A 16,047-nucleotide genomic window follows, 5' to 3' on the forward strand; every position below is an offset into this window, starting at 1 on the left:
GAGTGGCTGATGGATTCGAACTGCTGACCTTGTTGTGCATAACCCACTACACTACCCCGGCTTCTTTTGAGGGTTACAATTTCTCCACATTTTTCATTAGAGCCATGTCAGTAGATGGGAAGTGATATCTCATCATGATTTTGATTTGCATTTCCTTGATGATTCATGCAGATAAGCATCTTTTCAGGTGCCTGTATCTGTATAGCTTTATTTGGAGAAATGTCTATTAAGATCATTTGACAGTTTTTAAATTAGGTTAGCTGCATTTATATTATTCAGTTGGAGTGTTCTTTATAGATTCCGGATACATGCAAAGATGACGGCGTGGTGAAGGCATCCAACGTTCTTTCACTTCATGAGGGGAAAGAAACTCACCATCAGCATCAATTCAACCCAAAGCTGATTCCTGAGGGGAAGGTTAGACATTCCTCCAGCTTTCCACCTTTTTACCAATTCTGATCTCAACTGTTCCTCCCCCAGCACTCTCTACTTCACTGCAAAGGCCACACAGAAGTCATGGATAATATTTCCAATCCTGGGGTTTTCTAGGGAAGTAACATGGTAATTCAGGATCAGAAGCAGCTCAAGATACAGTTCTTAGATCAGGACAACCTCTTCTCAACTATACTTGTAGTCATGCTCCTCTCTAGCCCTCTGCTCCTTGGCTTCACAGCCCATCAGCCTCTGCCTTGCTCAGGCAAGCGTTACGAGGCTTCTTTAGCTCTTTCAGTAAGTGTCTTGAGGCACCCCACTCCACCAGCAAGCTTCTTGCCCAAAAGTGCTTAGCTTTCGTGCTCCACGGGCCAGGAAGCTCATTGCTGTCTCCTGGGTTCTGCTGCCTCTGGTCCTGCCATTTCTCTGGCATGCTTCTTGTCGTTTCTTGCTCTCTCCGATGCTCCAGCTCTCTCTGTCTTCCCACTCTAGGAGGTTCTCAGTGCAGGGATGCTTTCTCCATAGGATGCACTGCACTCCTCGACCTTTCTTGGTGGTTGTAAGGACCCTGTTTCTGCGTCTGAAATGGCTCATCTTAAGCCATTAAAGGGCTACCAAAACTGACCAGCTCCCTCGTTAGGATTTCATACACCTTATTTGCATAGTGCCAACCCACATGGTGTACATTATATTCAAGTGATCCAATCATCTCAGTGAGTCACAAGCACCTCCTTTGCATAGCCCCACCCAGTAACACCCAGATGGGAGTTACAAAGGAGATCTGGTAGTGTAGTGGTCATGAATCGGGCTGCAAACCTTAAGGTCAGCAGTTGGAAACTAGCAGCTGTTTTGCGGGAGAAAGATGAGGCTTTCTACTCCCGTAAAGATTTATAGGCTCAGAAACCCTGTACAGGGTCGCTATGAGTCGGAACCAACTTCACGGCACATAACCACCACCAAACAAAGACTATGGCTAGAAGGGACATATTAATTCATTGCACCACAATGCATACCCTTTATCAGATAATTTAACAATATTTCATCATTTTTGTGCTGTCCTTTCACTTTCTTCTTCTTCTTTTTTGTTTAATGTTTAATTTTGTTTTAGGTAAAAGTTTACATAGCAAATTAGTTTTCCAATCAATAGCTCGAACACAAATTGTTGGGTGACTGGTTGCAATCCCTGCAATGTGTCAGCACACTCTCCATTGCCTCCCTGGGTTTCCTGTTTCCAGTCATCCAGTGTCCCTGACCCTCCATGTCTTTTCATCCTGGATTTTGGGCAAATATTGTCCTTTTGTTTTGTATAGTAAGGAACACATTTTTGTGGGTATTTATTACTACTTGTTTTATGTTGTTGTTGTTATGTGCCATTGAATCGGTTCCGATTCATAGAGACCCTGTACAGGGTTTCCGAGGCTGTAAATCTTTACGGGAGCAGAAAGCCTCATCTTTCTCCTGTGAAACAGCTGGTAGTTTCGAACTGCTGACTGTGAGATTAGCAGCCCTATTTGGAACCACTATGCTACCAGAGCTCCTTTTTTTTTTTTTTAAGTATTCCTGTCTTTTACTTGACTGAAAGGTCACCTCCAGGAATGTTTTTAGTTTCAGATTACTTTCAAGGTGTGTTGTTTCAGGGGCTCCTCCAGTATCTTTCAGACCAGTCATTCTGTCCTTTTTAAAAATTGGATTTGAATTTTGTTTGCTATTTTTCACCCATTCTAGCCAGGACTTCTACTGTGGTCTTGGTCAGAGTGGTAAGATGTGGTAGCAAGGTGCAATCTCATTCTTCTGGTCTCAGGGTCTTCATCCTTCAGGTCTGTGGCTCATGGGGGCCATTAGTCCTTTAGTCTTCATTTTCGTTCATTCTCCTTTGCTCCAGGTGGGAAAAGACAATGTTTTGCCAACTGACCTAGATGTCCTCTGAAACTGTGGTCCTTAGTCTGTAAGTCCAGTGGCTCAGTCTTGGTGTCTAAGTAGCTCAGATAAGTGTGCTTCCCTGTGTCCTGTCATATATATGACCATACATGCAGCATTTACAAACATGTCTGCAGAACTGTTCACCAGCACCTCTCAATAGCTGTATGCGGACATACTCCTGTATGAATCCCCTCACCTATTTATCATACGTAATTAGTCATGTGTCTACTCACAAATTACCATTAGTTATTACTGTGGCTGCAGGATTGTATGAGAGAGCTTCAAAAGTTTTGGTAAAATGAATGAAAAGCTAATGGAGTTTTAAAACGAACTTTTAAAAGTCCCTTTGAAGATGCGATCACATTTACTGTAGTTGTTTACTCTTGTATGCCTCTCGCAGTCTTCCTTTGCCTTGGTCAGATTGTGTTGACTTGCCCCATATTGTGTATTGCCTTTTCAGTTACCAGCATTAACTCTGGTCTACTAAATAATTATTCTCCTTTCCTTCTGTGGTATCCATCCTAGAAGGTTTCCTTCTGTGTGTAAACCTATTCTTGGCTTCATCTTCTTCTTCTTCTTCTTTTTTTTTTTAACAAAACAAAAACCTATTTACTGTGATTTAGGTAAGTTTATAGATCAAATTGGTTATTCATGCAGCAGTTGGTGTGTATTTTTATGAACGATATTGACTGCAACCCCGACGATGTAACAGCACTGTTTCTTCTTCCTCACTGTGTTTATTGTTTTCAATCTTTCCTGTCCCATCCTGCTTTCTGAGCTGGATCCCTGGGCAAATGCACCCTTTTGATCTCCTAGGGCTGGGTAGTATAAGGAGTGCACACCTCCCTGGTGTTACCGTTCATCTTATAGACCTGTCATCATTGGAGTCCTGATGTGGCGCTGTGGGTTAATGTGTTGGTTGCAAAGTCAGTTTGAACCACAGGTTGGTGGTTCAAGCTCACTAGCTGCTCCTTAGAAGCCCTACACAGGGTCGTTATGAGTCAGAACTGACTTGACAGCATTTAACAATAAAAAATATCATTTGACTGGAAGCTGAGCCACTGGGGGTGAATAATGTCCACACTTTCAGGGGCTCCGCCAGTCTCCATCAGACCAGTTAGCCTCTCTTTTTTATAATTTGGAGATTTTTTTTTTCTACATTTTTCTCAGACTTGACCGAGATCCTCCTATTGTGATCCATTTCAGAGTGGTCAGCAGTGGTAGGTAGCTGGGCACGGTCTAGTTCTTCTGGTCTCAGGGTTGTGGAGGCTTGGGTTCACATGGTCGATGAGTCCTATGGACTAATGGTCATTGTTGTTGTTGATAAGTGCCATTGAGTTGGTTCTGACCCATAGTGACCCTGTATAGGGTTTCCAAGGAGCAGCTGGTGAACTTGAACCACTGACTTTTGGACTCATGTCCTTGTGTGTTTGATATATTTAATTCAGCACAGTGTCCTCCAGATGTATCCATGTTGTGAGATGGTTTGCGGATTCATGATGATTCCTTATCCTTGCACAGTGTTCTCAGTAAGAGTGCTCACAGTTTGTTTATCCATTCCTCTGTTGAAGGACACTGAGGTGCTTCCATCTTTTTGCTATTGTGTGTAACGCTAACACTACGATGAACACGGGTGTGCATGTGTATTCTCTTTTCACTTTCTTGATGATGTTTTTTGCATTATAAAATTTTGATGAAATTTTGTCTCTCTCGACTTTTTGTAAGGATCTTTGGTCATGTAGTGGTTACGTGTCAGGCTGTTAACTTCATGGTCAGCATTTCGAAACTACCAGTGGTTTCTGCTCCGTAAAGATTTACAGCCTTGGAAACCCTGTACAGGGTCGCTATGGGTCGGAACCGACTCCACGGCACAGAACCACCACCACCAGACTTTTGTTGTTGTTATTGTTGCTTGTATTTTAGGGTGTCCTATCTAAGAAGCCATTGCCTAATCCAAGGTTAACAAGATTTATACCTAAGATGTACTCTAAGGATTTCATATATAGCCTTCACTTTTAAATGTCGGTCTTTGATATATTTGAATTTATTGTATATGGTATGAAGCAGGGGTCCAGCTTCATTATTCTGCTTGTGGATATTCAGTTGTTGGAAAAGTTATTACTTCTCCATTGAATGGTCTTGGTACCTTGATAGAAAATCAATTGACATAGATACATAGGTTTGTTTCCAAACTGTCTGTTCGATTCCTTTCTATGTCCAGCCTATGCTAGGACCACACTGTCATTTTTAGTAATTCTTAAATTGGGAAGTCCTCCAACTTTATAAAGAAGCTTATACATTTATGAAATTTATTTAAAAATATATAAATTTATAAAATTTATAATTTTTATAAAAATATATAAATTTATTAAAAAATTATAAATTTGATAAATAAGTCCTCCAACTTTATAAATTTTAAAGATTATTTTGCCTATTCTAGGTCCTTTATCTTTCCAAATGAATTTTAGGATCAGCTTTGAAACCTCTTCAAAGAAGTCAGCTGAGATTTTGACAGGGATGGCAGTGAATCAGAAGCTCACTTTGAGGAGTCTTGTCATCTTAAGGACGTTGTGTCTCCAGTCCAGGGCTGGGGAATGCCTTTCCACTTACCTATAATGTCTTCTTTAATTTCTTTCAACAATGGTTTGTAATTTCATACCATCTATTTTGAACTATGATTTCTCTTATGATTAACTGCCTTTGAACTTTAAGGCAGGGGCCTACGCCTGTGCTCTAACGCTACTCAATGATCCATGTTTCTTCCTGCACTAATGTCTCACTTTTTTATTTAGGATGGCCTTGCAGTACGCTTCACCACACTTCCAACAGTTTCCGTTGTTCTAAAAATTTGTTATTTATTTATTGTTTGATATGAACGTCAGAAGTATCTTGTTAAATTCAACAACAAAAAGTTCTACTGTGATTTTAATTGGCATTATATCACATGTAGCAGCTCACTTAAGGCAGGGGCGGGGAAACTTTTTTTCCTGCCAAGATTTATAACGCCATTCGTGGGCCATACAAAATGATCATCTTAAAAATTAGCCTGCTATAGCTGGTCAAACATGTAATTAACACCCCTAATGTGATGGCTGGCACTGCGGATGCCTTGGTAGAGCCAGACCAAATCATTTCATGGGCCTTATAGGGCATTCCTCACCCCTGACTTAAGAGAACAGACATCTTCTGGTCGCTGAAATTTTACATAAACTTCCCTCTCTGTACATCAACAATGTACAATATTTTTCCTTATGAGTTCCTAAATATTTCTTTAAAATGTTTGTCTAAATATCTTTCTATCAAAATATCATTCAAGATCATGACTAACTGCCACTGTCACAGTTGTAAAGGTAGAAGTTTTGTAACAAAAACGGGGAGTAGTTTTCTTACAGTCCAGAAACAGAGGACCCTAGGACCATCAAGGGAGAAGAGCACAAGTGGAATTCAAGACCTTATCCAGAGAAGCAGCGACACCAGAGATGGAGGTATAGATGGGGACATGGAGAGAGGGAACAGCTGAGGACTCTAGAGTCATGCGAAGAGAGGGACTGAGTGCTGGCAGCCAGGAGGCAGACTTCCAGAATGTACCCTTTGGTGGTGTAAATTAGTATATATGCTTGAGTGTTAAGAAAAAGAAAAAAAAAAGAGTTAAAGTGAATAGAGAGAAATAATGTTAACTGATGGTACGTGGAGGGGATTATAATCATTGTAATGAAATAGGTATATGATTTGTTGAATGTAAAACTGATGATCTGCTCTGTAAACTGCCACTCATCCACAATAAAAACCTTTAAAAAAAAAATTCAAGGTGGCATTTAGGGTATAACTTCTGAGATTCTTGTACAGATATCTTGGATCTTCTCCTTTTTCTTGAAGATTGCTCTTCCTCCTATTGCTGTAAACTCATCTATTTGGAGTATCTGTCACTGGTCTGCAGGATTCAAAGGACCCAAACCTGCCTCAACCTTGTTCCCTAAGACAGAGAAGCTATTTTTTCCAAATGTAAACCTTGAGGTAAGAAATATATATGCATTTTAAAGATTTTAAATCAGATTTTCTCCAAAATGAAATAAAGATGTATGAGAAACAAGGTGATGTTTATTAAAACTAACAATCCCCTTGCTTTGTCAGCTTTACCTGGCTCCCTGGTCCAACAGCCCGTGGAGCACATGGAAGACTGGAACACAGTTTTCTCCTCAGAGGCCGGTCTTTGGTGGCACACGCTCTCGGAGATACGACGTGCACTGTCCCGTTGGCTTTGGTCTGTTTGCACGTGACTTGCCGACTGCGGAATCCCTCCCCATAAGATGCAGAACATTCTGACCATGCGCTCGTCAGCCACCTAGGAACAAACACTACAAGACCTTAGTCAGGACTGGATGTCAGACCTTTCAGGAAGTCTCTTCGGAAGGACAAGTTGATCCTAACATGTGGCTGTTTCAAGGCTGTTACATGGGAATACCCACAGAATAACTTGGAGTCTTAGTCTCAGGTTTTCTTTCATTAAGGGGAGCCACAGAGCCACCATGTCAAGATGACCAGTACAGGGGTGGGCAGAGCTCTTTCCAAGTCTATGAAGAGCCTCCAGAGGGTTGTGTTGTTGTTGTTGTTAAGTGCCATCGAGTTGGTTCCGACCCATAGCGACCCTGTACAGGGTTTCCGAGTCTGTAAATCTCTATGGGAGCAGAACGCCTCATCTTTCTCCCACGGAGCAGCTGGTAGTTTCGAACTGCTGGCCTTAAGGTTCACAGCCCGATTCATAACCATTATGCTACCAGAGCTCCAGAGGGTAGAGCTTCATAAATGTTAGATGGAAACTTCAAAAAGGTGATTTCAATGTCTTGAAATTAAAGTGGAAAAAAAAATCATATTTTTAAGGCACTAGTGTGTGAGACTCAACTTTGTTTCCCAATCAAATCACCTTAAACCACTACTTGTCTATCCATGGAACTGGTGTGTTGTCAAGCTGAATAGGAAGAAAGACCTGGGGAATCTACTCTCAAATGTCAGTGAAGACCCTCTGGACTCAATGGTCCTGTCCCATTTTGTGTGGAGTGCCACGAGCCAAGGGCCAACTTGATGGCGGCTAACACCAACAATTTTCTGTTCACTCTGCAACGTACTTACTTGGTATCTCGTGTAATTCTCATGTTATTTCCATTCTCCTAAGGAAGAGAATGGAGTCCTGGAGTGGCGCTGTGCGTTAATGCGCCAGACTGCAAAGCCATTTGAACTGCTCCTCGGAAACCCTATACAGGGTCGTTATGGGTTGGAATCGACTTGACGGCACTTAACAACAACAACAAGGAAGAGAACAGGAGGACCCTGGTGGCACAGTGGATTACGAGCTGAGCTGCTAACCGCAAGGTCTGTAGTTTGAATCTACCAATTGCTCCATGGGAGAAAGATGAGGCTTTCTGCTCCCATAAAGATGTACAGCTTTGCAAACCCTATACAGGGTCGCTACGAGTAGGAACTGACTCCACAGCACTCAACCACCCCCACCCCCAGCCCACCAAGGAAGAAACAGATACTCAGGAGAGAAATAACTAGATAGATCTGACTCCAGCTTTTGGTTAGCAGCTGAGTCCATCCATAGGTAGTATAAATGCTTAACACACTTGGCTGTTAACTGGAATTTTGTTTTAAAAGATGACTCTAATTCTTATGATTCAAAAGTGAGTAAATGTTAATCATGACTAACTGCGATTGTCACAACTATAAAGGTAGAAGTTTTGTAAAAAAAAAAAAAATGGGAGTAGTCTAGGAACAGAGGATCCTAGGACCATCATGGGAGAAGAGTGCGAGCGGAATGTGGGACCTTCTCTAGAGAAGCAGCGACACCAGAGATGAAGGCAGAGATGAGGACACGGAGAAAGAGAGCAGCTGAGGACTCTAGACTCATGGAAAGAGAAAGGCTGTGTGCTGGCAGCCAGGAGGCAGGCTTGCAGAACGTGCCCTTTGGTTGTTTAAATGATTATATATCCCTGAGTGTTTTTGTGTACATTAAAAAAAACAATAACAGAGGGCATAGAAGCAAATACTGTTGAATGGTGATGCATGGAGGAGAGTGTAATCATTGCAATGAACTAAAATACGATAGGATGAGTGCAAAACCCATGTAAACTATCACTTAATTCACAATTAAAAAAAAAAAAAAGATGATTCTATTTAAGGACAATGACAAGGAAGCTACTGGGAGAGCCCATGTGAGAAATGATGATGGCTTCGATTCTGGCAATGGCAGGGGAAATTGAAGGAAAAAAAAGGATGGAAGGGAGAAAACAGAGCATGTAGGGTGTGAATTCATTGAGATCATGGAAACGTCAGGTTTGATGGATATCAGGGTTTGATTTTCAACATGTTTTTGATTACTAATTTCTATGATCTTATTGGTTAATGTGCTGGACTGCAAAGTCGGCCTGAATCACAAGGTTGGTGATTCGAGCTCCTAGGAAACCCTATACAGGGTCGCTGTGGGTCAGAAATGACTCAACAGCACTAAACAACAACAGGATAAGCACTAGACTGCTAACCACAAGGTCAGTGGTTCAAAGCCACCAGGAAACCCTATACAGGGTTGCTATGAATTGGAACTGACTTGATGGCACTTAACAATAATAGCCACAGTACTCAAAAAGGTCATTTTCATGCTTTTTCCTCCAGGAATGGAGCCTAGGGAAGTAGGTTTTTAACAAGTGCCTCTGGTGGTTCTGACTTACTGCCCTGGCTCCTAGGTAAACATGGATTCATTATTCTTTCAAGATGAGGCAGTAGGGGTTCAACAGTAGAATACTCACCTGCCACGCGGGACACCTGGTTCAATTTCCAGCAAATGCACCTAAACACAGCCATCACCTGTCTGTCCATGTGATCTGTGTGGTGCTAAGGTGCTGAATGGGTTTTAGCAGAGCTTCCAGACTAACAAGGCCTTGAAAGGTGGGCTGGAGATCTCCTTCTACAAATCAGCTGGTGAAATGCTATGGATCACAATGGTCTAATCTGCAACTGATGGTGAGGATGGTGTAGGACTGGCAGCATTTAGTCCTGTTCCCATGAGTTGGGCCAACTTTACAGTGGCTGATAACAATTCTCTCTAAAGAAACGAACAGCACCGGGGGTGTAGGAAACTGATTTGAGCCGTGAGTAAGAGCAGAGGTTCTCAGATGAGACTGGAACTCTGGCCCTTGTACAAGGAGTTTTCCCCACAAGTGAGATAAGATAACATCTATCTCATAGGTTATTGAGAAATGATGATTTAAAAAGGTGAGACGAATGACTGGTACAGAATATGTGCTAAATGAATCTTAGCGATTTTATCATTAGATCCGAATTACCACGCCTTCTAAAATAAGCACAAACTTGCTGATGGTGAGATAAGAAGAGAGACCACACGTACCTCGCTGGGCAGTCCCGGATGTTACAGGGCTGAAACCCAGCCAGTGGCTTCTGCTGCTGCTCACAGAGGGCCTCACTCACTTCCTGCCCATTGGCCATCATACACCGGGGTCTCTGAATGCTGGTTCCCAAGTGGCCACAGGAGGCAGAACAATGTGTCCAGTTACCAGGCTCCCAAAAAGGTTCTGTAGAAAGGAAATGAAATATCATGACAGCCCCAGATGAAAAATGGTGATGGGCTGGAGAAGATGTGGCCAAAGACCACCAGGAGCTGTTTTCTGGTGGACTGCCTGTCTGGTTCCTTAAGTAGCACACAGAGAGAAAGCTAGCTCCTACTACAAAGGGGTTCTTTAAATCTCATTTTCCCTCAACTCACTTATTCTAATAACTGGTGTGAATGGCAGCCAGACCGGGGTTCTGGACCACAGCCTAGGAAGAGGGGCTATTGTAGGCCAGCTGGACTTGCCAGAAAAATCCTCGAGAGAGGGAGGAGTTACTCTCAGCGTGGGCTGCCTCCTCAGCACTCTCCAGGCAGAGCCAAGAGGACAAGCGAGAAGGCCCTCTCGGAGGAGTGTTAGAGAGGGTTCTGAGCGTCCAAAGTGGACCGGGTGGAGAAATGAAAGGTGATTTAGTCATAGGAACAGGGAGCAGGGATTAAGCCCTGAAGTTAAAGATGTATTTCCATTCAATTCTTACTTTTCCATTAATTCTTAATCTAAACTTCAGATTAGTCCTGAAGCTGCGTAAATCATTTGTCACGGAGACATCTGGAAAGATAAAAATGGGAGTTTCCTTGAGAAAAGCTAGGGCTGACCACCTCCAGTAATTATAGCTTTTTTTTTTTTTTTTTACTTTCGTCCCCATTCCAAATGCTTTTCCCTTCCTTCTGACACTTGGTAAAAGATGAGGTAGGATATGATGATGACAGATTTGTGTGTGATCACAGAAGTTTCCTATAATAATCACAAGTAAATGATAGCTACCAGCTGTATCCACAAGCTCCCTCACCAAACAGCGATTTCTTTAACTTATTGTTTTCCAGTTTTTCCTTCTGATTTTCTTTTGACTTACGTTACACATGCATCATTTGCAAAGCAGAACAGAAAAATGTATTTTTGTTGTTGTTGAGCTCTTGGGATTACAGTTTATTTAAAAATGGTGGTGTGATGTGCCGTGGAGTCGCTTCCAACTCATAATGACGCTGTATAGGGGTTCTGAGGCTATAAATCTTTATGGGAGCAGAAAGCCTCCTCTTCCTTCTGTGGAACCACTGGCAGTTTTTAACTGCTGACCATGAGATTAGCAGCCCAACTAGTAACCACAAAAGTTGCTAAATTTATTGGGAACCTTCCAGATGATAAGTGCTGGGTCAGATACTTTATAATCAATCTCTCCTTTAATCCTTATTACCATCTCGTGAAGGAGCTCTGGTAGCCTAAGTGGTTCAGCCTACACCTACCTGTCAAACAGTTTTCCAAAGTGGTTATACTATTTCACACTCTTCAGCAAAGAATCGATAGCGTAGTGGTTACGAATAGGGCTGCTAATCTCACAGTCAGCAGTTTGAAAGTACCAGCTGTTCCACGGGAGAAAGATGAGGCTTTCTGCTCCTGTAAAGATTTACAGCCTCGGAAACAGTGTACAGGGTCACTGTACGACTCCACGGCACATAACAACAACAACGAAATAGATGAGATATTTGGGTTTCTTTATAGTCTCTCCTAACTCTGGTATTGTTCATCTTTTTTTAGCTATTCTTTAACAAAACATGATATAAATCAGTTACCATCAAGTTGATTTCAATTCATGCGACTTCATGCATGTCAGAGTAGAATGGCACTCCAGAAAGGTGTTCAATAGCGAATTTTTCTGAAGTAGCCAAGTATTTCTTCTGAGGTGCCTCTGGGCAGACTCACACTGCAGACTTTTTGGTTACAGCAGAGTGGAGAACTGCACCACCTGGGGGCGCCTCAACTATCTAGTGGATGGGAAGACACATCTCGCTGTGGTTTTCATGTCCATTTTCCAGATGCTTAATTATGTTGAGTACCTTGTCTGAGTGTGGTACTATAGGATAAGCACTGGATTGCAAACCACAAGGTAGGTGGTTCAAATCGGAAATCCTTTACGTGTTTGCAATGAATCAGAACTGACTTAATGGCACCTAAAAACAAGCAACATTGGACATTTGTATAACTTCTTCTGTAAAGTGTCTGCTGACTTTTTTTTTCTTCCCCATCTTCTGGGGTGTGGGTCAAGGTGATGGGAGCTTGGGTTGCTTGTCTATTTATTGTTACCTTGTAGAAGTTTATATATTCTGGATATAAATTCTTTATAGTTTCAAATTTTTTCCTAGTCTGTGTCTTTTTTTTTTTCCCTTCACATTCTTAATGATGTCTTCTGATGAGCAGACATTTTCAAGTTTGATGAAGTTCAATTTGACAACTTTTTCTTTATGATTGGTGAGTTTTTACACACATAAGCTTAAAAAGTAAATCATATTATATCACTCCTATATGATTCCCAATGGCTTCCCAATTCTTTAAGAACAAACACTATGTACCATGACCCTTAGGTGGTGGTGTGCTTTTGAGTTCATTCTGACTCACACTGACCCTGTATAGTGTTTCTGAGGCTGAAAATCTTTACAGGGCACAAAGCCTCATCTTTCTCCTGAGAGCAGTTGGTGGGTTTGAACTGCTGAACTTGCGGTTAGCAGCCCATTGCATAATCACTATGTTACCAGGGCTCATTTTGAGCCTCAGAACTCTGTACACTTTTATCCTCAACAACTCTGCAGCTTCATCTCATGTCATCTCCTTTCCCCTCTCACTCCCTGCCCAGTCTCATGAACTTCTCTTCTGCTCTGTGACCACACTAAATTTGGAATCTCTGGGTAGTGGTTGGTGGTTATGTGCCGTGGAATCGGGTCCAACTCATAGCGACCCTGTACAGGGTTTCTGAGGCTCTAAATCTTTATGGGAGCAGAACAGCTGGTAGTTTTGAACTGCTGACCTTAAGGTTCACAGCCCAATTCGTAACCACTGTGCTACCAGAGCTCCTTTGGGTAGTATAAGTGGTTAATCCTCAAGTTGCTCACAGGAAGGTTTGGAAGTTCAAATCGACCCAGAGATGTCTTAGAAGAAAGACCTAGTGATCTGCCTCTGAAAAATCCAACACTGAAATTCCTATGGAGCACAGCTCTACTCAGATCATGGCATCGTCGTCAGTCAGAATTGATTCTGGGGCAACTGGCTTAACCCCCTGCCAGAAATGCTCCTTCATCACCTTTCTGCATTGATGGCTCCATCCCATCCTCTAGTTCTGTGTTCAGACATCATCTCTTCATTAGGGCTGTCCTGATGACACTAACGTACCCACAATCACTATGTATTTTATATTACTAGATTATATTCTTCACAGCACTTACCACAAAGAAATACAGGTTTATTTATTATTCATCTCTTTTATTGGCATACCAGGTCCACGAGGATGGGGATGTTTTCTGTACTGTTCACAGCTAGGACAGGCTATGCTATGAATCAACATCTAGTTTATTAGTAAATGAGTCTTTTGAGATGCATAGGTGTAATGATCCAAACAATATACTGCATTAGGTAAATCTGCTGCAAAAGACCTCTTCAAAGTGTTCAAGGGGAAAGATGTCAGTTTGAGGACTAAGGTGTGCCTGAACCAAGCCATGATTTCTTCAGTTGCTTCACATGTAAATGAAAGTTAGACAATGAATGATGAAGACTATAGAAAAATCGACGCACCTGAATTATGGTGTTGGATTGACAGAAGAACAATCTGTTTTAGAAGACATGCAGCCAGAATGTTCCTTAGAAGCCAGGATGGCGAGACTTAATCTCTTGTACTTTGCACATATTATCAGAAGGGATCAGTCCCTGGAGAAGACATCAACCTTGGAGAAGTGGAGGGTCAGCAAAAAGGAAGAAGACCCCAACAGGATGGACTGACACAGTGGAAGCCACACTGGGCTCAAAGGTCACAGTAATTCTGAGGGTGACCCAGGATCAGGTCAGTCTTTCATTCTGTTGTGCATAGGGTTGCTATGAGATGGAACTGCCTTGACGGCACCTAAAAACAACAGGTAAGGACCCATAGTGTGTGTGTGCATATGTAAGAGGTGGTAGAATAATCTAGGTACTGCCAATAAACCAAATCTATAAATATGCATCTGTCAGTTTGTTGTACTGAGGTAGCTTGCTTGCATTTGCTGTGATTCTGGAAGCTATAACCCAGATATTTTCTGAATATTTAGTCACTGATGAATAGCAGTGGAACACTGTCAGCACCAGAATATTGAATATTGAAACGGGACTAGGAACATTAGAATATTGTCAGACATTGTGCCGGAATATGGGCCCCTAAGGTTGGAAGACACTAAAATACGAGTGGGGAAGAGCTGCCTCCTTAAAGTAGAGGTGACCATGATGTGAATGGAGTAAAGCCCTCGGGACCTTCATTTGATGATGGGGCACAACTTAAAATGAAGAGAAACTTAGCTGTAAACATCCATTAACAATCAGAATCTGGAATGTACAAAGTATGAATCTTGGAAAATAGGAAACTGTCAAAAATTAAATGGATCACATAAACATCGATATTTTAGGCATTCGTGAGCTGAAACAGACTGGTATTGGTCATTTTGAATCTGACAATCACATGGTTTGCTATGCCGGGAATGACAAATTGAGGAGGAATGGCATCACATTCATCACCAAACAGAACATATCAAGATCTGTCTTGAAGTACAATGCTATCTGTGATATGATCATATCCATACACCTACAAGGAAGACCAGTTAATACCACTATTATTCAAATTTATGTACCAATCACTAAAGCCAGTGATGAATTTGAAGAATCCAACTCGATGACACTTAACAACAACCAACTTATTTAATCTAAAATTGATCAAACATGCAATCAAGATATCTTGGTAATTACTGGTGATTGGAATGCAAAGGTTGGAAACACAGAGGAAGGATCAGTAACTGGAATATATGGCCTTGATGACAGAAACGATGCTGGAGAGCGCATGATAGAATTTTGTAAGACCAATGATTTCTTCATTGCAAATGTCTTTTTTAAACAACATAAAAGATGACTATACACATGGACCTCACCAGATGGAATATATAGAAATCAAATTGACTATATTTGTGGAAAGATGATGGAAAACCTCCATAATATCAGCCAAAAACAAGGGACAGACTATGAAACAGACCATTAATTGCTCATATGCAGGCTGAAGCTGAAGAAAATTAAAGCAAGTCCACAAGAGCCAAAATATAACCTTAAACATATCCCACCAGAATTTAGAGATTATCTGAAGAACAGATTTCATGCATTAGACACTAAAGATGGAAGACCAGAAGAATTGTGGGAATGACATCAAGAACATCATACAGGAAGAAAGCAAAAGGTCAATAAGAAGACAAGAAAGAAGGAAAAGACCAAGATGGATGTTAGAAGAGACTCTGAAACGTGTTCTTTGTTGTAGAGATGCTAAAGCAAATGGAATAAATGAGGAGGTAAAAGAGCTGAATAGAAAATTTCAAAGGTCAAAACAAGAAGACAAAGTCAAATATTATAATGAAATGTGCAAAGACCTGGAGTTAGAAAACCAAAAGGAAGAACATGATCAACATTTCTCAAGCTGGGGGAACTGAAGAAAAACTTCAAACTTTGACTTGCAATATTGAAAGATTCTATGGGCGAAATATTGAATCATGTAGAAGGTATCAAAAGAAGATGGAAGAAATATACAGAGTCACTGTACCGAAAACAAATGGTTGATATTTGACTATTTCAAAAGGTGGCATATGATCAAGAGCCAATTATCTTGAAGGAAGAAGTCCAAGGTGCACTAAAGACATTGGCAAAGAACAAGGCTCTGGAAATTGATCGAATACAAATTGAAATCTTTCAACAAACTGGTGCAAGCACAGGAGGCACTTACTAATCTATGCTAAGAATTTGGAAGACAGGTACCTGGCCAACTGACTGGAAGATATCCATATCTGTGCTTATTCCAAAGACAGGTGACCCAACGGAATGCAGAAATCATTGGACAATATCATAATATCACATGCAAGTAAAATTTTTCTACAGATTATTTAAAAATGGCTGAAACACTACAATGACAGAGAACTTCCAGAGGTTCAAGCCAGACTCAGATGAGGATGTGGAACAAGAGATATTTTTGCTGATGTCAGACAGATCTTGGCTGAAAGCAGAGAGTACCAGAAAGATGTTTACCTGTGCTTTA

At 41.4% G+C, this 16,047-nt stretch overlaps 1 protein-coding gene across 1 annotated transcript in view; it reads right to left on the minus strand.

The window, feature by feature from the left end:
• ADAMTSL3 (ADAMTS-like 3) overlaps positions 1-16,047 on the minus strand; it is a 465,021-nt gene that overhangs the window by 10,096 nt on the left and 438,878 nt on the right. Inside the window, exons 26-27 of the mRNA XM_006870947.1 lie at positions 9,752-9,935; positions 6,490-6,694 (exon numbers count right to left, since the gene is read on the minus strand). Coding sequence (XP_006871009.1) covers positions 6,490-6,694; positions 9,752-9,935 — 389 coding nt within the window. The remainder of the gene's footprint in view (positions 1-6,489; positions 6,695-9,751; positions 9,936-16,047) is intronic.

The sequence above is a fragment of the Chrysochloris asiatica genome, unplaced genomic scaffold (genome assembly GCF_000296735.1).
Source record: "Chrysochloris asiatica unplaced genomic scaffold, ChrAsi1.0 scaffold00156, whole genome shotgun sequence".
Classification (NCBI taxonomy): domain Eukaryota; kingdom Metazoa; phylum Chordata; class Mammalia; order Afrosoricida; family Chrysochloridae; genus Chrysochloris; species Chrysochloris asiatica.